This window comes from Lissotriton vulgaris, chromosome 5, assembly GCF_964263255.1.
Source record: "Lissotriton vulgaris chromosome 5, aLisVul1.2, whole genome shotgun sequence".
Lineage (NCBI taxonomy): Eukaryota > Metazoa > Chordata > Amphibia > Caudata > Salamandridae > Lissotriton > Lissotriton vulgaris.
The window spans coordinates 1,847,773,908-1,847,798,733 of NC_141693.1; the positions used below are offsets into that span (position 1 = coordinate 1,847,773,908).

Here is a 24,826-nt window from a genome sequence, read left to right on the forward strand (position 1 = left end):
ATCAAGAGTTTCTGAAATCATCACAAGAAAGCCACACGAAAAATGTACCACTGTTTGATTCAGAGAAACAATTATTAAACTGAGTGCTCATATGAACTGACATCTTTATCACATAATTAGATAACAATCGTCCAGTTAATAACCAAAGACTTTCTAGAAACTAGTTGGAATTCCTGTACCTCCTGAAGTTTAAGAGGGGCAATCAGCACTCACGTTAAGAACCTTTGTGAACAGACTATTTGAAGAGTTCATGCAGAATTAGAAATATCTGTAGTGAAATAATTGATACCTGACCTTCTGCGGGGATCCATGCTTCATGATTCGCAAAAGAGTATTCTGAAACCCTAATCCTTGTTTCTTGCAGGAGTCCAGATTTGTGGAAGTTGAAGTAAGAGACGTATCTGAAGACTGTTGCGTGCCTGCCTTTAAAAGCCTGTTACACAGTCTCTATGTTGTGGCTGCTATTGTTCTCAGATGTTTAGCAATGACCAACTCTAAATGGGGAACAAAACCATGCTATCAAAGAAGTCTAAGTCTTGTCAGAAAGAAGGGAGTAAGTCTATGAGAAAACTGGCTAGGTCAACTCTCCAACAGAAATGCCGAGTTCATCTTTATTCATTTACAATTCTTGCAGAACTTGTTCTGCCTTACAAAAGGAATAACAGCAGTTTTTCTTGACCCTTCTGAGGGTTACATGTTATGAATATTTTCAGGTTGCTCAATTCTTTGTTGTACACAGCTAAAAGAAGCTGGCAATTATCTAAGTAAAAAGCAGGTTTTTTTAAAAATAAGATTGCATGTCATGGGTTTCCGATCTTTTCATTTCAGTTTTGATACACATAACAGAATTATTCAACCAGATAGAAAAGAATGGGAGCAGGATGGTAGAGAAATTAATACCACACGTTTGATTGCGTCACAGTTTTATTTTGAAAGTATGTTAAGTCATTGTCTGTCAAAGGGCCTACATGTTGGGAACAGAAAAGTTAAGTAAGCTTTTGTTTTCGGTGCATTCCTAAACCCTGGGTTGAAGAGCCACGCTCTCACACACCTCTACACGCCACAGAGCAGAGTCACTTCTTGTCCACCAGACGCCTGTTTTATTGCAAACGCTCGGTACTGTAAAAGGTCTTAGGGGTTTCTCCCGGGGTGAAAATACATCTACATCCAGACCAACAAGGACGAAAACAACACAATCATTAATTTAAAAAAAGTCAAGTTCACAAACTGTATAAACCATGATTAATATTTCTTAAATACTTAAGAATAAGATGACCTAGTACAAGATTTTAACAAAACAAAAATATGCAGATCCCTTTTTAAAACAAATCAAGTTTTCATTTTTTCTTTCAGTTATTTAACTGTAATAAAAAAAAATACTGTCTAAGCAAAATGAGCATTTAAACATGCTACCTGTCAGAAATGTAAACAATATATAAAATGCTTTGTTAAACAAGTTTATACCTGGTAATACATTTTTCCTCCTTAGATGATAAAATTGCATTTCATTTTTAATCTTTTTACAAATAATATGGCAACACGACAACAAAACGAGAAGTGCTAAAAAAACAAGTTTCTGGGGCATAAATAATACTAGTGAAGACATACAGACAATCGAGTTTCTAACCAATTTCTTTTTCTTCTGAAATTTCCTTAGAAAGAAAGCAACATTTTTACTTTAGAAATTGTAATCCTTCTCTATGCACAGACAGAGCCCAGAATCCTGCTGTGAAAACTAACTGCAAGTTTACAAAATAATAAAACGGCGCACGTTTAAGGTTCTGCCAACTTTATGTCACAGGTGAAAGCACGTTAGTTTAAGGAGTGAAATTTGAACAATACAGTATCCTTACTGCCCCTCAAGTTAGACCAGGGATCTCGATCATATGATTTTTGCATATTACTAAATGTCCACACTAAGTTTGGCTGATCTATTGTCTTAAAAAAATTATGAAAGGTTTGGGTGAGCAGGGGCCTTACTGATCACACGCACATGGTTGACTTTGCGCATTGGCCCAGAGTAAAAAGCTTTATCAGGGAGAACAGAAGCACCTAGGAAATTACAAACAAATCAGCAACAGCCGTCATTTCAATAAGCATGATGCAGGTGTTGAACCATCAGTGGCATTAATGCATAGCCAGATCAGGCAACCAGTACCTCTACGACCAAAAACTACTGTGACTTCGGAGCGCAGCAAAAGAAGAGGTGAACAATTCAACTTGATCCATAAAAAGTCCCAATTGCCTTGAGCATTTAGCTGACCTGAACTGCCATGGTTTCTTTATTATATAAATAAATATTTTTTAAACTCTTCCTTGTGGAATTTATAATGCTGAGAATCAAGAATGTTATGTTCAGTGTCATCCTGAGCAAATTCTTGGTGCATTCTGCATTATCTGGCATCACCGCAGCTACACGTCATGCATCCCTCCCAATATTAGAATGGAAGATGAGCCATTGCAATGGTATTAATGTCTAAATATAGAGTGCAAATAAAAAATGTAATTCTCTCTTGGAGCATAATAATGGTTAAACAATAGTCAATATATAACTCCATGGTACTTAATCTAGCAATCTTTGATGAATTAAAGATATTCAGAAAGTCGGATTACACACTCATCTGCAGCAGCTACTCAACCTGATGCACGATCACACCAGCTAGGATGAGTCATAAAGTGGGTTAAGTTCAAGCATTCCAGTGCCATGGGAGCAGAGTGGTATTTTGAAGGCATAAAAAGCATAAAACAATCAGATCCAGGCTGTGAATATGGACTGTCTCTCCAGGAGCAAGACTCAGGACTTGCCAGAAGCGATCACCAAGATGTGGAAGTAGGCAAGCCAAGGACCACTCCTGACCCCCATCTGCCAGTTCCCCATAAAATATACTATCTTGGGATGGAGCCATGGTAATAGCACGGACTACATTAAACGCATCACAAAGCACTTCTTATCGGCTGAACATAGGATGTGCCCAGGGATTGGAAGTCCTTCAAAAGGACCAGCTATGATTTTCAGGAGATTTAAAAGATTTTCCTTGCAATACACAGAATTTATAAATTCTCTAAAAGGGATACAAATGAGTAGATAGATCTACGAAATAATGTGCTTTGGCTTTAAATAAGCAATATCACGAGAGCTCTAAAATAAATGTTCCTCACATATGCTCTTATGCAGTGGATCTTCCTCGTACTGGGTTACAGTAGAATGAATTGGGAATGAACGGAGGTCTGTCAGTCCTATTCTCTCAGGTCTAGATCATTCACATTTACCCTTAACAGGCACATCTCATCTAACAGCAGCTTTACTAACCCCTTTCATGGACCTGAAGTTGAATCAAAAGAAGGGCCTTTGTACCAGATCTGTATCATGTTTCTGAATGAGCATTTTAACTTTCTGGACCCTCCTTCACTGTTCAGGCCAAATTCACAGTACAGATCTTCACAAAACACTGTACAGTTTCTGGTCAGAAATCTGCCCTCTGTAGACCGCCAGCACAAAATATTAACTCCTGGGTGCCAGAAGCTGTAGAAGGAAAGGGTACAGTTTATTAAATAAATATGGCAGACATTTAAAGGTGTTTTGATATAAATAAATGGCGGAGTAAGGCTAATTATATGAGAGGAAAATAATAAGAGCGGTGAATCACAATTAATTTTTTTCTTCTGGTTTTTGATAGAAATTGAGACATAAAAAAATAATTTTATGTCAATTATGGGTTTAAATATTTGGTGATAGTAGTCCTAAGTCTGATTAATGTAAGACTTCCTGTTTTCTTTTTTAACAAGCTTTAGATTTGAAGAACAAATGAGTTACTTGCAACTATTTCAGAAAAAAGTTGACTGTTGATAAGCTTTGTGCAGTAATTTCCTGGAGCTGAGCGGATGTGCACCATAGCTTTCCTACAGTCACAGGTAGGATAAGCTGCACTTTTTCACATTCTGGCAATCAAACTACTCTTTCTCGCTTGGCCCAGACAAACAAACCTGAAAGGATCAAGCGATACGCTATGTTGTGGCTCACTTCACAAACACAAGTCAATACAAATGGCAATCACATATAAGCAGCAGCTTTAGTAACCCAATCCCTAACTACACACAGACCAACTTCATGTAGAGCGCCTACCTGTGCGAACAATATTTACAAAACACTATTATAAGCCGAGTGCACATTTAGGGGGGCCCACACCTGCCACGTTCAACTCTATACTCCATGTCAAGCCACTGTATTATCATAACGAGGTCCCCACAACCAAAGACAGCATTCCAAGAGGCCAAGGAATGCTTATGCCAGGAAAACTAAGCAGATGGGTTCAAAGATTCAAGGCAGAAGGGTTGCGATAAAACGAGCTGGAACCAGGCAAGCAGGAGATGGCACACTTCTGGAGTGCAGGGGGGTGTCAAATTAACCACATAAGACATGGCTGAGTAGTATCTACTGTATTTCTAATAAGAGGAAGAGATTTGGAAAATGGCCATTCTGGAGAAAAAGAGCACAAATAGACGTAAAAAGCATTTTCCTTGCATGGCTGGCTGAGCTCTTTGCTTCCAGTTAATTCTTTCTAATATCCATGAAAACATAAAACCTACAGAGGTAATGTTTCTCCTTGGATCATAGCCCACACTAGGCTTTCGGAAAATGGTTCCTATTTTGGAGTCTGGAAAATTCACTCTGCAGAACCGCATCTGGAAATAGGGGAACAGAAGAAATATGGGATGGCAAGGTGGATACGTTTCTAATGAGAGGTTTCTTCGCCATTTGTAACAGCTGGAACTGGCCTATCCACGGCCAAACGTGGAACTGGCATTCCGAGAAAGGAGAAAAAGTGCAGTCTATCAGCCATATTAGGATCAGTAATTAGCTTCCTCTAAAAGTGAATCTGACACATAGGGAGGGGAAGGCAAGCACACCTGTTAGGTCTGTCATTGCATTCTATCTCCTGTAACACGAGCCGGTGCCCAGACCTCCGGCTATTTCTAAGATCTGCATTCTCTTGACTTTTGTTCACACCATTCATTCCATTCTCAGGTTTGAAAAGTGAATACTACCTGTATCAGAAAGAGCAGCGTTAGAAGAAATGAGATTCAAGAAAGAAAACTGTTCTTCAATGCAGGCAGTGATTGTTCCGTAAGCAGAGAAAACAGCCTGCTCAGCAGGGGCAGTCGGAACCAGCATCACACAACTTAAAAAAATACAGGGGGTGCTTGTACAGAGAGACTGTTGCAACTTAAACACTGCAGACACCTCTCTAAACCCCTGCACCTAACAAGCACACACACACGTACGCACGCACGCACACAGACACACGCACATCAACAGTCTCTTTTCTTTGCATCACAGATTGCACTGGGGGTTTGGAAGAAGTCTCTGGGGTTCTTTTGCCAAGGACAATGGAAGGTGACTATGTGATGATGTTGGACATGAACTCGATGAAACGTTTTGAGTACTGCTCTGGATTCACGGTGGAAATCTCTGCACCTGCCTGTAATACAAAAGAAAATACTGTAAGCGAACTACATCCTGACAGCTTTAAAGAACATGCACATCAACACTCTAGGAGAAAGAACAGAATGTCACGAGGAATACAGCAAAATTACTTCCAATGGTTGCCTCTAACGCTTCATTCTCTCCAGGGAGTCCCATCATGTTCTGAAAAGGGAAAATACTGGCAACAATTTTTACATTGACAACCTAATTGATGACTTACATGGAACAGATCTTAAGCACATGCTGACAACATGCTTTCACCATTGCACTATGTCAAGCAGAAAGCAAGAATTAGAATGTGTTCTCTGGAAGCGGTTCTCTAGTGGTGGGTTTTCTCTGGGGTGCGTCTGCTTCGTGAACATTAAGTTGAGTGCTGTAGGAGAATCCAACTCAAGCAATTCAGTTTGGTTCTTGTGTTCTGTAGATGCTATGCTTCTCAAGATAGGCAGTCTCTCCACCTACCCTTTATTCTCAATTTGACAACGATACCTGCACCTGCCAATTTTTGTTCAATTTCGAGGACGTCAATGAGGTACACTTGGCCCAAAGTTACCACCGTGGTCAATAAAGATCTATTCCCTCATGCAGACTCTCCGTGATGTCGACTTGAGTATGATCTGAGAGCAAGAGTAAAACGAGCCGTAGTCTTCTAACCGATTTACATTGTGACAAACCTTTCCAAATTGCCCCAGAAGCTTTACGTTGTAAATGATTTTCTACTGTTTAGGGGAGTGTTAAGTAATCAGGTAACTCATTGTACACGTAAGTGTTTTTTAAGCTAGTTTACACTACATATGACAAACCCACACTTAAGAATACAACTGTTTTAAAAATAGACTGATTAATAACTAATCAAAAGAATTAAATAAGAATTGTCTAACCTAAAGGAATACTAATAAAGAACACTAAGAATGCAATGCTTAATACCAGTTCTGTGAAATCTGCAAATCTGGGGAACTTTAAGAAGAAAAAGGATTATGTTACTTACTCAGAACACATCTGTTCTTGGCATTTAGATTTGCATGCTTTGCATAATCCAGTCATCTAGTGCTGGGTCCGGATATGTCGAAGTCGTCTTTGGAGTAACGAGGTAGAGGAACTCCTACTCCTGGTGATAATGCGCATGGGCATTGACTCCATTGTTAGACTGTTTCCCGAGAGGCGGGTGAGAATGGAGGGCAAAGTAAGTGTAATTAAAGAGAAGTCTATTCATATGAAAGGGTAAAGGAACTGTAACCGACACAGGTGTCCGGGGAGGAGGGTGAGCGCAAGTGATTTTACAGCACTACATTCCAAGAACAGATACTTAAAGGCCAAGTAAGAAAACAAGTTACTTAGCTGTAACTTCAGTTATCCAGTATTGGTATCTTTCATAGATTCACATGCCTGAATCATTCCCCGTCGCCGAGGCGGGAGTCCCACGGTATATAAAAAAGCAGTGCCAAAGGTAAATTACAGTGGTAGGCCTAAGTGAAAGGCCTATCTACCTCATTATGCCAAAAGGACCAAAGACTTTGTCCCAACCAATCAGCTTACAGCACCCTCTAGAGCACTCTCTGCAGAGCCAGTTCTCCTCAGATTTTTGTTAGCACAAGTGGGAAATGAGTATCCCAAAAATCGAGAACTGACTCTCCGGGGAGGAGGGTGGGTGCATGTGAATCTATGAAAGATTCCAATACTGGATAACTGAAGTTACAGGTAAGTAACTTGTTTTCTTATCCAGTATTGGGGTATCTTTCATAGATTCATATGCTTGAATCAGAGTAGAAAAGCAGTATGCCAGGTAAGAGTTGGTTGCGGATGGTGGGAGACTTATACTGATACACTCCCAGATACACCATATTTAACAACCAACAAGTGTGAATTTTAGTACATTGTCAAAGTTAAAACATGACTAGATTCAAAAGGAGTAGTAATAGAGTATCAACCAGGAAGAGTAACATCACACATAATAAGTAGACAACTTGAAATAGGTCTATATACACAGTCCATCTATAAATACGTTTGCAGACACATATATTTAGGAGAATATCTGTCTCACTTTTGTCTTCGCCTACCCCTCTGTTCTTTTTGAGGATGAATTTCAAATCATTCGACAGTCATGGCAGCGGAACACAAGGGGCAAGCCCCCGGAAGCAGGAAACGGAGGCAGACAAGGAGAGGGGGGACAATGGCGCAAAAGGACACGGGTCACCAATGGTTACGAGAAGCAAAAAGAAATTCAACAGAAGGCGTTGAATCCGATGACATCTGATAACCTGACCATTGTTAATCTGACTCCACGATCTCTCACACCAGTAGAGGAAGAAGTGTTAAAGCTGGGTTTGACGTTCTGTCCTCAATGAAAATTGGAATATACGCAAACGCATATTGATCTTTTTAAATTCGCTAGGAAGTTGAAACTTCACAACAGAGGGGGAGGCGAAGACCAAAGTGAGACAGATATTCTCCTTGGACAAGATGCACCTGCTATTCAGGTCTAGGAAGATTTGAGATCCGAAACTGTGGGTCCAATGGAGGAGGACCCGGCAGGGTTCCTTGGAATTGAACAGGTCAATGCAGTAACATCATTTAGACCATCATCTACGTTTTTGCCCCAGATGCCGAGTGATGTAATTGACACTTTCACGGATAAGGTTATTCAAGAACTTGTGAACTTACGAACTAATGTTCGGAAAGGAGAAATGCAACCTTACGAACGAGCAGTTTATGGCGGTGGAAGAATTGAAGAAGGACACATCAATTGTCTGCAAACCATCAGATAAGGGCAGCAATGGGGTGTTGCAGACTTTCGATGCTTACAATAAAGAGACCTTGCGCCAATTGAGTAACGTTGCATTTTATAAGAAAGTGGGTAAGGACGTGTACAACAAAAGTGTGGGGGATTGTCATCAGCTGTTGAAGAAATGGTATGAGAAAGGGAAAATTGAGACGGAGGAATATCTGTTTTTAAGACGTCTTAACCCGAACACCCCTTGCTTTTATCACCTACCCAAAGTGCATAAAAATGCCTTATCTCCACCAGGGAGACCTATTGTCTCCTCGCAGGGGTGTCTTCTTGAGCATATTTCTATCTATATAGACCACTTCCTAGCAAATGTTGTAGTGGGCTTAAAGTTCTATATCAAAGATACCAAGAACTTCTTGAAACAGCTACCAAAAATTGGGTGACCAAATGGTAGTGATGGACATCACCAGCATATACACCATTATTGCACATAAACATGGTCTGGAGGCAGTTCAATTTTTCCTTAAAAAACGCGCAATGAAATTCACAGAACATAGCACTATGATAATGGAACTCTTGGAGTTCTGTTTGGATAACAACATTTTTCTGTACCAGGACCAATATTTTAAACAAATTTCCAGGACGGCCATGGGCACCTGCTTCGCCCCCAGCTATGCAAACTTGTTCATAGGCTGGTGGAAGGAGCAGGTGGCCTGGTCGAGGGGCAATGTGATCTGGACCCAAAGGGTGGTGGCATGGTACAGATATATTGATGATCTTTTTCTAGTCTGGAGGGGAACCTCAGAAACAGCTAGAGAATATGTGCAGGTTCTCAATAACAACGATTTGAATTTATAATTGTGTGCGGAAATCAGCGATGAAGTGGTAAACTTCCTAGATTTGGAAGTGAGGATTGTAGAAAAGAAAACATGTACCAGACTATATAGGAAACCCACTGCGGGTAATTCAATCTTACATGCCCGCAGTGGACATCCTCCTAAATTAATTAATAGTATCCCTTATGGGGAACTATTACGAATCCGGAGGAACAATAGCTGGGAGGAGGATTTCCAGAAGTTTGCAGGAGTGTGTATAGAGAGATTCAAAGCCAGAGGTTATGGTGGACAGGTTTTAGAAGGAGCTCTCTAGAGAGCTAACCTTATTGCCAGGAGGGATCTCCTGGACGATAAGGTTAAGAAGGTCAATAAGGACAGTGGTTTTCGTATGATGACGACCTTCTCGCAAGATTCGGACAAACTCAGGAACATTTTTAGGAGGCATTGGAACCTTCTCAAGATGATTCCAGTGATTGGGACAGATATACCCAATCAACCATTGCTGACATTTCGAAAATCTAGGTCTTTTAGAGACTCTTTAACTAGCAGCTTTTTAAAGAAGGCAGCACCGAGAGCATTACACAGGGATCTGAAGGGATTCTATCCCTGTGGCAAATGCAAGGCCTGTATGGGAAGTAGAAAGGTCTTAGCATATCAAGTACCGGGGGTTAAGAAGCAGAAAAGTATCAACAAGTTTCTAACTTGTAGTACCCCGTTTGCAGTTTATTGTCTTGTCTGCTCCTGCGGGCTCAAATACATTGGGAGTACGATTCACCAGACAAAGGTACGGGTGCTAGAACACTCGAGAGCGATCATGAATGGTGACATAACATACCCGGTTGCTCGCCATTTCAAGGTAGAACATAAAGGGGACAGAACACAGCTAAGATTTTTCATTTTAGACCATGTACCGTTGAACCCACGAGGTGGTGGTAGGGTGATCAGTCTGAGACGACTAGAATCAAGATATATCATCGACTTACAGACAAAACCCCCGGGGGGGTCTAGATTCGCATGAGGAATTAGCTGTACATTTAGGAGAATAACTGCATGTGGCAGAGGGACGGAGGTCTCTCTACAAAATTATGAGGGTTTACTGTCAAATATAATGCTGTGTTTGCCAAAATCATGAATTTCTATGAAATCTTATTTATTTCTTCGAATCCGAGATTGCTGAATTTTTGCATTTTTGCAATTTTTGAAATTATGAGGATAGCACAAACTGTTTAGTCTTTCTGTGGGGGGGATTTTGTATAATTTGAATGAAATGGGTAGAATGGTTTTTGGTTTTATGTGGGGAAGGCCTATTATTGTGGATATGTGTACTTAGGATTTGCCATAATTAGCCCATACAGGGCAAGATATGAAAAAGCGGAAAAAGTACTAGGAGCGATGGCCCATCAGAGGGCTCGATGCACAAACGTAAGGCTTTGTTCTGTGGTCTTGTGAGTGTCTTGGGGATTGTAGTTCTCGAAGGCTCGCTTGACGATCTTGTCTTTAACTATGGGACTATTTGTGGTCTGGGTAATAGACAACGGATTTGGGTGTTACATTGGTAACAAGGATAATATAAATTTGTATATGTTGTCCGTTTTGAGGAGCATTGTGGCAATGAATTTGCACATTCCAATATGTCTGCCAATTTCGGTTGTAATGCCGTTCTCCATGTCAAGTAAAGTAATAGACATAAAAGAGGGCCGTTTCGTGCACGCCGCATCACCATCGAGAAAGGCGACTGCCGAAACGCGCCTGGTTACCGTGAGTCCGTAATAAAATCGTTTGGACTTGCCCCAGAGAGTGCTTTGATATGAATGTCAGCAGCCCTACATGCCAAGAACAGATGCATACTGGTAAGTAGCATATTCCGTTCGAGGCATGTGGGCTGCTGAATTCATATCTGTGCATAGAATGTATAGCAGTCTCTCCCTTAGCGGTGGCTACCTGTGCCAGCTGCAGCAGTCTGAAACAGAGTCTTTAGAACAGCCTGTCCTACAGCAGCTTGCTGTTTGGAATGCACATCAACATAATAGTGTTTTGTGAAAGTATGTATGGTTGTCCATCTGGCTGCTTTACATATTTCTTCTAGAGGAATGTTTCCTACGAAAGCCATGGATGCCCCCATTTTGCGTGTACAATGCACTCTTGGGGGAACTGATATAGTGCGTTTTGCCGTAAGAGAACATATTTGAATGCACTTAACTATCCATCTGGCTAGGCCAGATTTCGAAATTGTGTTTCCTTTGTGTTGTGGTGAAAAGCAACAAACAACTGTTTTGTCTTCCTGAAATCTTTTGTTCTGTCTATGTAATATAGGAGAGCCCTCTTAACATCTAGTGTGTGTGGAGCCCTTTTAGGAACTGACTGTGGATTTTGGAAGAACACTGGAAGTTCTATTGTTTGATCGATGTGGAAGTGGGATACCACTTTTGGCATGAATTTAGGGTTTGTCCTAAGCACGACCCTATTTGCGTGAATTTGGAAGAATGGTTCTTGAATAGTTAGGGCTTGCAGCTCGCTAACTCTTTTAAGCGAAGTAATCGCTACCAGAGAAGCCACCTTCCATGTTAAAAATTGTATTTCACACAAGTGTAAAGGTTCAAAAGGTGGTCCCATTAGTCTGGGTAAAACCACGTTTAGGTTCCAGACAGGTGAAGGTGGGTGTCTTGGGGGGGGGGGGGGGGATCACTCGTTGGAGCCCCTCCATGAATGCTTTAATTGCAGGCACTCTGAATAGAGAAAGGTGTTGCCTGTTCTGAACAGGACATGGGCTCCCCACCCTATCAGGGATGCGTCCGTCGTTAAGACTATTTGTGGTACAGGCTCTTGGAACAGTCGTCCCTTGCAAAGGTTTTGTGGATTCCACCAATGCAGAGAGTTGTATGCACGACTGGTCACCAACACTAGGTCGTTTAATTGTCCTTGAGCCTGGTTCCACTGACGTGCTAGGCACTCCTGCAGCGGACGCATGTGTAGTCTTGCGAGGGACTATAAAAATGCATGAGGCCATAATGCCTATCAGTTGCATAAACACTCGGGCTGGGAGCGAGTGTTGGGGCCTGAACCCTTGGATTAACGTCTGAATGCTGTTTATTCTGACAGAATTTGGTTGTGCTTTCCCTGCCAGAGTGTCTATAGTCGCTCCCAGGTATTGTTGTACGTGGGCCGGCTGAAGATGGGACTTTGGATAGTTCAGCGAGAAACCTAAACTGTGCAGGAGGTGAATAGTGTGTGACATGTGGCTGGCACATTGCTGGGCTGACTATGCTTGTATCAGCCAGTCGTCCAGATACGGATAGACATGAATATGCTGTCTTCTTAGATGTGCAGCTCCTGTCGCCAGGCAGTTGGTGAAAACTCTTGGGGCTGTTGTCACCCCAAAAGGAAGGACTTTGATTTGGAAGTGCTGATTTTGTATTGTAACGAATAGGCTACTTACCAGTATGCATCTGTTCTTGCCATTAGGGCTGCTGACATTCATATCTGTGCATAGATCGTCGCCTAGTGTTGGGTCCGGATGATTGCACATTGTTGTCCTGGAAGAGTCTTCGAAGTATCACGAGATAGGTGGCTCCTCCCCTGGACTACAGTGCGCATGGGCATCGACTCCATCCCCAGATTGTTTTTAGCCATTGTGGCCATGATGGAGTGAAACTCAGTGAATGATGACCATGCTATGAGCATATGTGAATACTGCAGCTACTACAGGCGCCGGGGAGGAGGGCGGGCGATATGAATGTCAGCAGCCCTACATGCCAAGAACAGATGCATACTGGTAAGTAGCATATTCGGTTTGAGGCATGTGGGCTGCTGAATTCATATCTGTGCATAGAATACATAGCAGTCCCACCATTAGCGGCGGCCGCCCGTGCCAGCTACAGCAGTTTGGAAAAGTGTTTTGAGAACAGCTTGCCCTACAGCTGCCTGCTGTTTGGAGTGCACATCAACACAGTAATGCTTAGTAAATGTGTGTGTGGTAGACAATGTGGCTGCTCTACATAGGCGACAGAGTTGCTTAGTTTTCCTAAAATCCTTGGTCCTATCGATGTAATACATCAGGGCCCTTTTTACGTCAAGGGTATGGAGCATCCGCTCCGCCAATGACTCGGGATTTTGAAAGAAAACAGGTAATTCAATAGTCTGGTTGATATGAAATTGAGACACAACCTTGGGAAGAAATTTAGGGTTAGTGCGAAGCACTACCCTGTTAGAATGAATTTGAATAAATGGCTCTTGGATAGTTAGGGCTTGTAATTCACTAACTCTCCCTAGCGATGTAATTGCTATGAGGAAAGCCACTTTCCATGTCAAGAACTGAATCTCGCAGGAATGCAGTGGTTCAAAGGGAGGACCCATTAGCCTGGTAAGGCCCACATTGAGGTTCCACTCAGGAGCTGGTGGAGTCCGTGGCGGAATGACTCGTTTGAGTCCTTCCAGAAAAGCTTTGATGGCAGGCACCCTGAAGAGGGAGAGGTGCTGCCTATTTTGGAGATAAGCGGCCATTGCAGACAGATGAATGCGAATGGAAGCATAGGCCAGATTACACTTGTATAGATGGAAAAGGTAACAGATGATGTTCTGAATAGAAGCATCCAGCGGGTTAATGTTGTGGTCTGCACAATAAATGACAAACCACTTCCATTTTGCCGCATAGCATGCTCTAGTGGTGGGCTTCCTTGCCTCCCGAATGATGTCCATACAGTCGGCAGGTAAGCGCAGGCAGCCAAATTCTAGGATTTCAGGAGCCAGATCGCCAGGTTGAGCTGTTGCGGATCTGGGTGCTGAATGTCGCCATGGCTCTGCGTCAGAAGGCTGGGCGTGAGATGTAGCCTCTGATGCGGTACCACGGACAGTTCTAGAAACGTGGTGTACCATGGTTGGCGAGCCCACGTTGGAGCAACCAGGATGAGAGTTATCGAGTGCTGCCTGAGCTTGCGTGCCACCAGCGGTATCAGAGGTGCTGGGGGAAAAGCGTATGCAAATTTGCCTGACCAGTTCATCCATATCGCATTGCCCTGCGACTGTGGGTGTGGGAACCTGGCGGCGAAGCTTTGGCATTTTGCGTTCTCCCTTGTGGCGAAGAGGTCGATCTCTGGATGACCCCACCCTCGGAAGTACGGTTGGAGAACTGATGGATGTATCTCCCACTCGTGCATTTGGTGGCTGTGTCTGCTGAGCAGGTCCGCCATTTGATTGTCCTTGCCCGGGAGGTGCTCTGCCATGAGGAAGATGTTCCTCTGAATGGCCCACTTCCACATGCTCTGAGCCACATGCTCTGAGCTCCCTGCTTTTGAATGTAGTACATTGCCGTCATGTTGTCCGTCCGGATCAACATGACCTTGTTGCACAGATGTACTTTGAAGGCTTTTAGTGCCATGAAGATTGCCATCAGTTCCAGAACATTGATGTGCATCTTTCTTTGCTGTTGCGTCCATAGTCCCTGCACAGTGTATTGGAGTACGTGCGCTCCCCATCCCTGGAGAGAAGCGTCCGTCGTCAGGATGATGGCACAGGCTCTTGGAACGGTCGGCCCTTGCAAAGGTTTCGTGGATTCCACCAATGCAGAGAGTTGTATGCCCGACCGCTCACCAACACTAGGTCTTTCAACTGCCCATGAGCCTGAGTCCACTGACGTGCTAAGCACTCCTGAAGCGGACGCATATGTAGTCTCGCGTGCGGGACTATGGAGATGCAGGAGGCCATCATGCCTATCAACTGCATGAACACTCTTGCTGGAAGCGAGTGTTGAGGTCTGAATTTTTGGATCAGCGATTGAATGCTGCTGACTCTCACTGAATTCGGCTGTGCTGTGGCCGCCAGAGTGTTTATGGTCGCACCCAGATACTGCCGTATGTGGGCGGGCTGGAGGTGGGATTTTGGGCAATTCAGTGAGAATCCCAGATCGTGCAGGAGGTGAATGGTGTGGGACACGTGGGCGGCACACTGCTGGGCTGACTTTGCCTGGATGAGCCAGTCGTCCAGATAGGGGTAGACGTGGATGTTTTGTCTCCTTAGATGTGCCGCCACAGTCGCCAGGCACTTTGTGAACACCCTGGGTGCCGTGGTGACACCGAAAGGCAAAACCTTGAATTGGTAGTGCTGGTTTTGGATGGTGAACCTGAGGTATTTCCTGTGTGAAGGGTGCAGTGGAATGTGAAAGTACGCATCCTTTAGGTCTAAAGTTGCGAGAAAGTTCCCCTGCCGGAGCAGCGGGAGCACTTGCTGCAGGGTCAGCATATGGAAGTGCTCCGACAGGATGTAGAAGTTGAGGGGGCTGAGGTCTAGGATGGGCCGGAGGGACCCGCCTTCTTTGGAATCAGGAAGTACAGGGAGTAAACCCCTGTGCCTCTTTCCTGCATAGGCACGAGCACTATCGCGCCTTTTTGCAGCATGACGTTGACCTCCTGCTGCAATAAGTGCAAGTGCTCGTCCGACATAGGACGGTGCCTTGGGGGTATGTTGGGTGGAGTGGATGTTAACTCAAGACAATAACCTAATTGGATAAGCTTTGTGACCCACCTGTCCGTGGTGATGGACTTCCAGACGGGCAGGAACTGCTGGAGTCTCCCCCCGACCGGTGTTGTGTGGTCGGGGGGCAGTGACAAGGCGTCACTGTTTGCTGGCGGTAGAGGACCTGGAGCTGTTGTTGCCACATCCTCTGCCTTTGGCGCTGTTGCCGCGATATCCACCTCGACTCTTGCTGGCATAAGTAGTCTTGGTGTTGCCCTTGTAGAATTGCGCAGACTGTGAAAGCTGACCCCTTGTGGTGCCCCTAGTATTGGAGCGACGAAAGGACCCACCCCGAAACTGCTGGGACTGCAAGGCACCCATGGATTTAGCAGTGTCAGTGTCCTTCTTCATCTTCTCTAGGGTGGTGTCAACCTCTGGGCCAAACAGGTGATCTGGGTTGACCGTTTGGTTCAAGATGGTGGTTTGGATGTCTGGCTTAAAACTAGAGATTCTCAGCCAGGCATGTCTCCTAAGCATAACACTGGTGTTAATAGCTCGTGCAGCGGTGTCGGCTGCATCCAGAGCGCACTTAATGGAAGCGTTGGAGATTAGCTTCCCCTCTTGGATTAGCATCTCAGCCCCTTCTTTGTATTGATCAGGCAGGTGTTGTAAAAGGGTCTCTAGTGTATCGTAGTGCGCCCTGTCATAACGCGCCAGAAGCGCCTGCGTGTTTGAGATGCGCCATATGTTGGCTGCCTGTGCTGCTACCCTCTTCCCCGAAGCCTCAAAGACCTTGGATTCTTTGTCGGGGGGAGGAGCATCACCCGTAGTCTGAGAATTGGCCCTCTTCCGGGCATTTGAGACGACAAGGGAGTCCAGAGGCAACTGTCCTTTAATGTAGGTTGGATCAGTAGGCGCCGCTTTGTATTTTTTGTCAATCCTAGGGTTTATCACCCTCGCCCTGGTAGGTTCCTTGAAGACCTCAGCAGCATGCTTCAAAACACCTTTCAGCATAGGCAGAGTTTTCACAGTCTTTTCAGATACAGAAAAGGTGTCAAAGAGGAAATCCACATCCACAGGGTCAGCATGCAGCTGGACATTGTGATTGGCAGCGGCCCTTTCAATGAGGGCATTGAAAGCAGCAGTCTTCAGTAGGCGAAGTCTTAGCAGAGAGGAGTTGAGGGTCTTGTCCTGAATGAGGATCCCCAGGGTCACCACCAGCTGACCCGGGCTCATTTGTATCCTCTGGGTCTGTGTAGACCGGATAACTATATTCATCCTCCTCATCGCCCTGACCAGCGTCCACATCAGAGTAAGTGGGCAAGACCTCATGAGCTTGTGGCGAAAGGGGTTCCACCAAGGCAGGAGAAGAAGCAGAGTCCCTTTTCTTCTTGAGGGGGATTTTGTAGGACTCCAGCTGGGGTTCTGGGGTGATTTTCCTCTTCAGAAGGGAAAGCCTGCCCGTTTCGGCGTCGATGAAGTGTTCTTGACGCTCCTCCTCCGAAGGTTGTCGAGGCCGCGGGCCGTGGACCACCAACGATGCCTTCGGCGCCGAAGAGACCTTATCGGGCACACTGGCCCCCGGCCCAGGAGCGAAAGCCTTTGGCGCCGTCTTAGGCGGCAAGGTAAAGAGGATCGGCGTGGACGCCTTAACCGGCTTCTCCACAGGCTTGGTAGGCGGAGGGTCCTTCGGCTCGACCGCCGCAGCGCCGTCCCTGATGCGCTGCAGGGACTCCGCGACCTTTTTTGTGAACGCGGCAGATGGACGTGCTGATTCAACGGAGTCCTTTGAGGCAGGTTTTGGAGTTGAGTCCTTCGAGGTCACTTTCGGAGTCGACTCACGTGGCGCAGCACCCTTGGCCTTGTCTTGTGGAAGCGAGGCAGAGAGGACCTTCGGGTCATCGGGTCGCTTTTTCGGGTCGCCAAGAGACTTCTTTGCGTCGTCGACAGCCTTCTTCAGGTCGACCCGGCCCCTGCCAGCGTCGACCGCCTTCGGCGCCGACGCGCCGGTGTTGAACACCTTCACCTTAGTCTTCAGCGCGGTAGCCTTTGGCTCGGCGCCCTTGACTTGGCCTTTCGGCTCGACAGCCATCTTCGGCGCCGAGGCCTCAGAAGTCTTCGATCCGACTGATGCGATGCGCACTTTCGGTTTCGATACTTGCACCTGCGCAGTATCTGGCGTCGAGACCGTAGATTTCACTTTCGGTTTCGTTTTGACCGGGAGTGGCTCGGTAACAATGTCCGTGGCCGGGCCCGAAGGCGGGGCAGCGGAACCCATATCGAGGTCTTGGGTAAGGCCCGAAGGCGATCCCTCGACCTGGGCCTTATAGCTAGGCACGGCCCCAGAGTCAGTCTGAGGGAGCTCTTCGTCCGAGCTATCCTCCATGGCCCCGAGGGCCCCGTCGTCGTCTCCTACCTCCTAGACGACTTCTTCGCTTTCGAAAACCTCGGCATCAGCGTCGTACTCTTCTTCGACGTCCGACGCGGGGTTTGATTCTGAAACGTCCTGGATATATTCTTCCTCAACCTCCCCAGCATCGAAAATGTCCGTAGGCGCCGGAGCAGATTGCTGGGCCTCCAGGCGCGCAGCTCGTCGGAGCTTGAGTGTCTTCTTGGACCTGAATCGCGAACAGGCCATACACTTGGCCTCATCGTGGTCCGGCGACAGACACTTGTTGCACACCGGGTGGACGTCGATGCGTGGGTACTTCGAGTTACAGACCGGACATCTTTTGAATGGACTTCGTTCCATGATGGTCGATGAGTCTGGAGCGTCGACAAGGCCTTCCGCGCCGAAAACACGCGGAAGTACAGAACTCGGCTCGGAGCCGAACTAGAAGTTGTTAAGCCGAACGCAAGACAATACCGACGTAAGACTAAAGACCTTTTGGTCTCAAGGAAAGTTTTTCTATCGATTCCGACAAGAGGGAACCAAAGACATCCGAACCCAATGGCGGAAAAAACAATCTGGGGATGGAGTCGATGCCCATGCACACTGTAGTACAGGGGAGGAGCCACCTATCTTGTGATACTTCGAAGACTCTTCCAGGCCAACAATGTGCAATCATCCGGACCCAACACTAGGCGGCGATCTATGACAACATATGAATTCAGCAGCCCACATGCCTCGAACACCTGAGATATTTCCTGTGTGCTGGGTGTACTGTTATATGGAAATATGCGTCTTTGAGGTCTAGTGTTAGCGAGGAAGTCTCCTTGACGCAACAGTGGTAACACCTGCTGTAGAGTGAGCATGTGGAAATGCTCAGATAAAATGTATTGGTTAAGGGGCCTGAGGTCCAAAATTGGCCTGAGAGACCCGTCCTTTTTGGGGATTAGGAAGTACAGCGAGTACACCCCTGTACCCTGGTGTTCTAAGGGTACTAGTTCTATTGCCCCTTTTTGTAGCATGCTGATGATCTCCTGCTGCAATAAGTGTAGGTGTTCTGCGGACATAGGACGGTGTCTTGGAGGAATGTTGGGTGGTGTGGAGGTTAATTCTAGGCAATAGCCGTGCTGGATAATTTGCCTCACCCACTTGTCTGTGGTTATGTTTTCCCAGACGTGCAGGAACTGCTGTAATCTTCCCCCGACCTGTGTTACATGGTCTGGGGGTAGTGACAAAAAATCAATGTTTGGTATTGGTAGAGGATCTGGTGGTGTTATTCCCTCGTCCGCTACCCTTGCTGTTATTGCCACAGTATCCACCTCTACTGTTTTTGTTATAGGTGTTTTGCGTGTTCACCTTGTTGTATGAGGTTTGCTGTGTTGAGCCTGCTCTTGCAGCTCCTCTGTTGCCGGAGCGACAAAAGGAGCCACCTCTGTATTGTTGTGACTGCAAGGCTCCCATAGACTTGGCTGTCTCGGTATCCTTCTTCATTTTGTCTAATATGGTGTCCACATTAGGGCCAAACAAATAATCAGGGTTCACCGGTTGATTTAGTAAAGTGCTCTGAACCTCATTTTTAAACCCAGATATGCGGAGCCACGCATGTCGTCTAAGCATGACACTGGTATTGATAGCCCTGGCTGCTGTGTCTGCCGCATCTAGCGCACACTTGATGGAGGCGTTAAAGGAAGTTAAAAACCTGGCTTTTCTCTGCACAGCTCTAATCAACATCTTCAAGAGACAGTGGTACATCTCAGCGCCAAGACGCCCTCGGGCATTCGCGCGCTCTACAAATAGATAAATCAAATCAGATATGACCTTTCCCTCTTGTATTAGGTATTCTGCCTGTTCCTTATAAAGGTCAGGTAGATGCTGGAGAATTTGCTCTAGTGTGTCGTAGTGGGCCCTGTCATACCTGGCTAACAGGGCTTGTGTGTTTGAAATTCTCCATATGTTAGCTGCTTGAGCAGCAGTAGTCTGGGAATTTGCACGTTTGGGTGCATTGGATACTACCAAAGAGTCTAAAGGTAGCTGTCCCTTAATGTAGGTAGGGTCCACTGGTGCTGGCCTATATTTCTTCTCAATTCGGGGGTTAATGACTCGTGCCCTGGTTGTTTCCTTAAATATGTCCTTAAATATGTCCCCTGCGTGTTTAAGCACCCCCCTTTTAACATTGGTAATGTTTTGACTGATCTTTCAGAAGTGTTGAAAGTATCAAAGAGGAAGTCTTCCTCAATGGGGTCTGCATGCATTTCCACGTGGGGGTTGTATGCTGCTCTTTCTAGCAATGCATTGAAAGCAGCTGTGTCCCCTGTAGGCAAAGTTTTAACAGGGTATGCAGTATTGTCCTGAATGGGCTGAGAGTCTACAGGATCTACAGGATCAGACCATGGTTGAGTTTGGTTGTCCTGGTCACTGTCCACAGGATAATAATAAATTTCATTATCCTCATATTCCACATCCTCATCTGTGCGTGTGGGAGAATATGTATAAGTATCTTGCACATGTGGTCTTATAGGCTCAAAGAGAGTAGGAGATGTAGAGTCTCTTTTCTTCTTTAGTGGTATTTTATAGGTCTCAGCGTAAGTGTCTGGTCTGATTTTCCTTTTTAGTAGGGTAACTCTACCAGTATCGGGGTCAACGTACAGTTTTGATTGTTCTTCTGTCGAGGGCTCTTGCTCTTTATGTGCTTGAGCTCTTCTCCCCGTTATCGCCTTCCTTGTTTGTGTCAATTCGATTCCCGTAGTCGGGTCGACCGTTTTTTGCCTCATGTGCGTTGGAAGTCCAAATTTTATCGGTCCAAGGGACTTTTGTGCATCCAGTCTTCTTCAGCTGGATGAACGTCTGCGGTGCCGTAATTGTTATCGATCCGACCGTTTCCTTTTGTTCGATAACCATTTTTTGGCCTTTTGTCGTCTTCGAAGCCTGCTGCTTCGGAGCGATGATTTGGTGCCTCGGCTCGACGGACCCCTTCGCTTCGATCCTCGCCTTCGGCTCGAGTGTTTTGGTTTGCACCATCTTTGGCTTGTTGACTTTCTGTTTCAGTTCGACAACCATCTTTTGCGGGAGTCCTTTGTTTGTGTTGCCTGGCGTCGATGTTGATCTTGTCGGTTCGACGGCCTTTAGCTTAGGCATGTCTCTGGGTGTACTGGCTCTCGGCTCGACAACCCTCATATGCGACCCAGCCGAGTCGACGGCCATTTTGTGTTTGGTCGGCGCCGATGGATCCGCACCTTTCGGTCCGAAGACTGTAAAGTCTATCAGTTTCGGTTTCTGTTTTGCTTCCTTCACTTTCGGTTTCGATATTACCAAGGAATGGTAATGTTTATTTATTTATTTATTCAAAGTTTTATATAGCGCGAACAAGATCTTTGCAGATATCAGAGCGCTTTACAGAAATAGGTGTAGGGGCAACTGGAGGGTGGATAAATCCACTATGGGGTACAATATGGGAGCCTAGCAGTAAAGGGTAGCAACAGTACATATATAAAACCAATAAACGACATGTAAATAATGATACCGAAACAGTACCGAGTCGTGGGTCCCGCAGCAATAGTGACCAGGTGTACTTAGACATTTACCTCTTTCTTAAAGCTCGCAGGGAAGGGGGTAGGGGCAGCAGGAGGGTAATTGGAACAACTATTAGGAGCAATATAGTAACGGTAGCATACTAGGATATCAGTCATATACAAGGATAGTACCAATAATCAATCAGGTAAACAGTCCAGCGGCAACGGTGCAGCAGTCTCTGTTCCATTAGCGGGAGAGTTCAGGTGAACTTGGCCATAAGGAAGGCTTTTACCTCTTTCTTAAAAAGTGCCGTAGAGGAGATAAGCCTGGTTTCAGGAGGGAGTGCGTTCCAGATTCTAGGGACCATTCCTGAGAAGGAGCGTTTGCATGTTTTTTCCTTCCGGAATCTACGAGGTTTCAGGAGTAGATTTTTTGTACTTCTATTGGTTCTCGAGCCTCCAGATATAGTCAGCTTATGGGTGAGGTAGCTGGGTGACTTGTGGTGAACGGCCGAATGTGTCATAACGGCTATTTTCAGCTGTATTCTGGCCTCAAAGGGCAGCCAGTTCAGGGATTTTAAATCCGGGTATATATGCAAATGTTTCCTTGAACCAGTGATGAGTCTCGCGGCAGCGTTCAAAGAGGCTCTTAGGGGAGCGGTTGTTGTAATGGGGAGTCCGCTAAGAGCCACAATTCCGTAGTCTATGCTGGGGATAACTAGGGCCTGTACAGCAGTTTGGAAGTCCTTAGCAGGGAGGAAAAGTTTAAGTTTCCTCAAGGTGTTGATTTGCAAGTTAGCTCCTTTAGTAGCTTTGCTAATGTGCTGCTGCATGTTGAGCTTGACGTCCAGTGTAATGCCTAAGGATTTCGCAGATTCCACGATGGTGGGTTGGACATTGAATGCCGTTAGTTCCTTGAGCCAGGTCTGGGTGATGGCAATCTTCGTGGGAGGTGATATCAGAAGGAACTCAGTTTTCAGAGCATTCAGTTTGAGGTGAGTATCGACCAACCATGATTGGGTGTTTTTGAGTGTGGCGTTCAGAAGCTTGATGTGTTCCGGGGATTGTAGCTTGAGGTAAAGATGAGTGTCATCGGCGTACATATGGAAGTGTACATTAGATGCTTGAAGCAAGGTGGGGAGTAGTTCCAGGACGAGGTTGAACAAAGTGGGGGATAGGGAGTAGCCTTGTGGGACGCCTAATGTTACAGGCACCGATGAAGACAGCACGTTGTTGATCTTGCACTTCTGAGACCGGTTATGTAGGAAGGAAGTGAACCATTTGAGAACAGTCCCGGATAGACCCATTCTGGTATTTAACAGCTCCAATAGGTTCTCATGTTTGACAGTATCAAAAGCTGAGGAGAGGTCCAGAAGGATGAGTAGGCAGGAATCGTTGCAATCAAGGATTTGGAGGGCGTCATCAATTATAGCCGTTTCCGTGCTGTGTTTCGCTCGGAAGCCTGATTGATGAGGGTTGAGGAGGTCAAACTGATCGATGTGTTTTGTCAATTGGATTTGTACACATTTTTCCAGTAACTTTGCCAAGGTGGGGATATTGGTGATAGGGCGATAGTTGTTCATGTCAGCCGGGTCAGCTGTAGGTTTCTTGAGTATGGGTGTGACTTGCCCTTCTTTGAGGGAGTCAGGGATGAGACCTTCTTGAAGGGAGCTGTTAATGATGTTCGTCCAGAGTGGGAGGAGCAGGGGTGTGAAGTCTTTCACAGCATTAGCAGGTAGGGGGCCTGAGAAGTGATTAGCAGGCTTCAAGGTGCCAAGCAGATTGTGAATTGTCTCTTCAGTGTAAGTGTCGAATGACGTCCATGAAGCGTTGTTTTTCGGGTGAGTGGTGGTCATGTTGATGGGTCTGGAGTATCGGCTTACATCAATGAGGAGATCACTTCTTATGTTGTCCGTCTTTAGCTTGAAGAATGCAGAAAAGTCTTCACAGTGAGGAATATCGCTTATTGCGCTGTTTGATTGAAGCGGCTGCATCTTAGTTTGAGTTTTGACTAGTTCGAACAGTTTTCTTGGACGGTTCTTTGCTTGGTCCAGCTGGAGGCTGAAGAAGTTAGATTTCGAACGCTTGATTTTCCTAAAATAGGCCTTTCTCTTGTTCTTCAGCGCTTTTAGGTGCAGTGCTGAGGGATCAGATCTCCAGGTGTGCTCCGCCAATCGCATAGCCCGTCTATCTTCATTGAGTCTGCCATTGTACCAAGGGTTCGACTTCTTGGTGGAGTTGCACTGATGGCTCTTGTCTGATATTCTTAGCCGGGCTGAATTGCGGGGCTGAATTGCGGGGCTATAGAATCGATGTTAGGATCTTGGCTAAGGCCTGCCGGCGATGCCTCGACCTGAGCCTCTGGAAGCGTATCAGTAAATGTACTGGGCTCCGTACTCACGGTTGGCCCCGTGTCCTCGCCGGAGTCGTCTTCGACGGCTCCTATGCCTGGATCGTCGTCCCCTACCTCAACGATGTCGTTTTCTTCGTTGATGTAGTAGTTGGAGTCATGTTCCGACCCCTGCTCCGACTGTTGGTCTGAGTCCTCAGCTTAGACGACCTCTTCGTCATCTTCAAAGATGTTCTCCAGTTCAGGCGCTGGCTTCTGCATCGTCTGCCTCGCTGCTCTTCCAATCCGAAGTGTCTTCTTTGATCGAAACTGCGCACAAGCTAAGCAGTCGGCTTCATTGTGTTCCGGAGATAAACACTTGTTACACAAGGGTGTTTATCTATGTGTGGAAACTTTGAGTTACAGTTGGGGCATCTTTTGAATGGACTTCGTTCCATCGACGATCGGTCCCTTGGTGTCGAAAAGCCATGCGGCCCGATTCGGCGTTCTGAGTAGAAAACTACCGAAAGAAAGTTGTTGGCACCGATCGAATAACAATACCGACGCCCCCGAAGGCCTTTTAGAAAAGTTTTTTATCGATTCCGAACTCCGAGTTGGAAATCACATCCGAACCCAATGGCAGAAAAAAACAATCTGAGGATGGAGAGGATGCCCACGCGCACTGTAGTCCAGGGGAGGAGCCACCTATCTCGTGATACTTCGAAGACTCTTCCAGGACAACAATGTGCCATCATCCGGACCCAACACTAGGCGGCGATCTATGCACAGATATGAATTCAGCAGCGTCCCTTTCACTGGCCACTATCCCGGTAGTCAGGCGTGCTCGCATTGGGGGCCGCTCTTTCGGATACCTTGCACCCCGAGCCTCGAATGCACTGCCACTGTCACTAAGGAAATGCGTGACCCTTTTGTCTTTTAGGAAGGAGTTGAAGACGTAGCTGTTCTGCAATTAACTCCCCTCGGGCGTGATGGTTGTGTTGTGTTGGGTCTGACAGCGCCGGGACACTCGGTTCGAGCAGCTGAGCGCTTAATAAAACTCTATATAACATAACGTAACATAACATAACACATGCCTCGAACAT

The 24,826-nt window shown here is 45.9% G+C and overlaps 1 protein-coding gene across 1 annotated transcript in view; it reads right to left on the minus strand.

Moving 5' to 3' along the window:
- Positions 1–911: 911 nt before the first annotated feature.
- The window catches only part of PIP4K2B (phosphatidylinositol-5-phosphate 4-kinase type 2 beta), a 645,829-nt gene continuing 621,914 nt past the window's right edge, over positions 912–24,826 (minus strand). Inside the window, exon 10 of the mRNA XM_086924326.1 lies at positions 912–5,480. Coding sequence (XP_086780452.1) covers positions 5,400–5,480 — 81 coding nt within the window. The 3' untranslated portion in view covers positions 912–5,399. The remainder of the gene's footprint in view (positions 5,481–24,826) is intronic.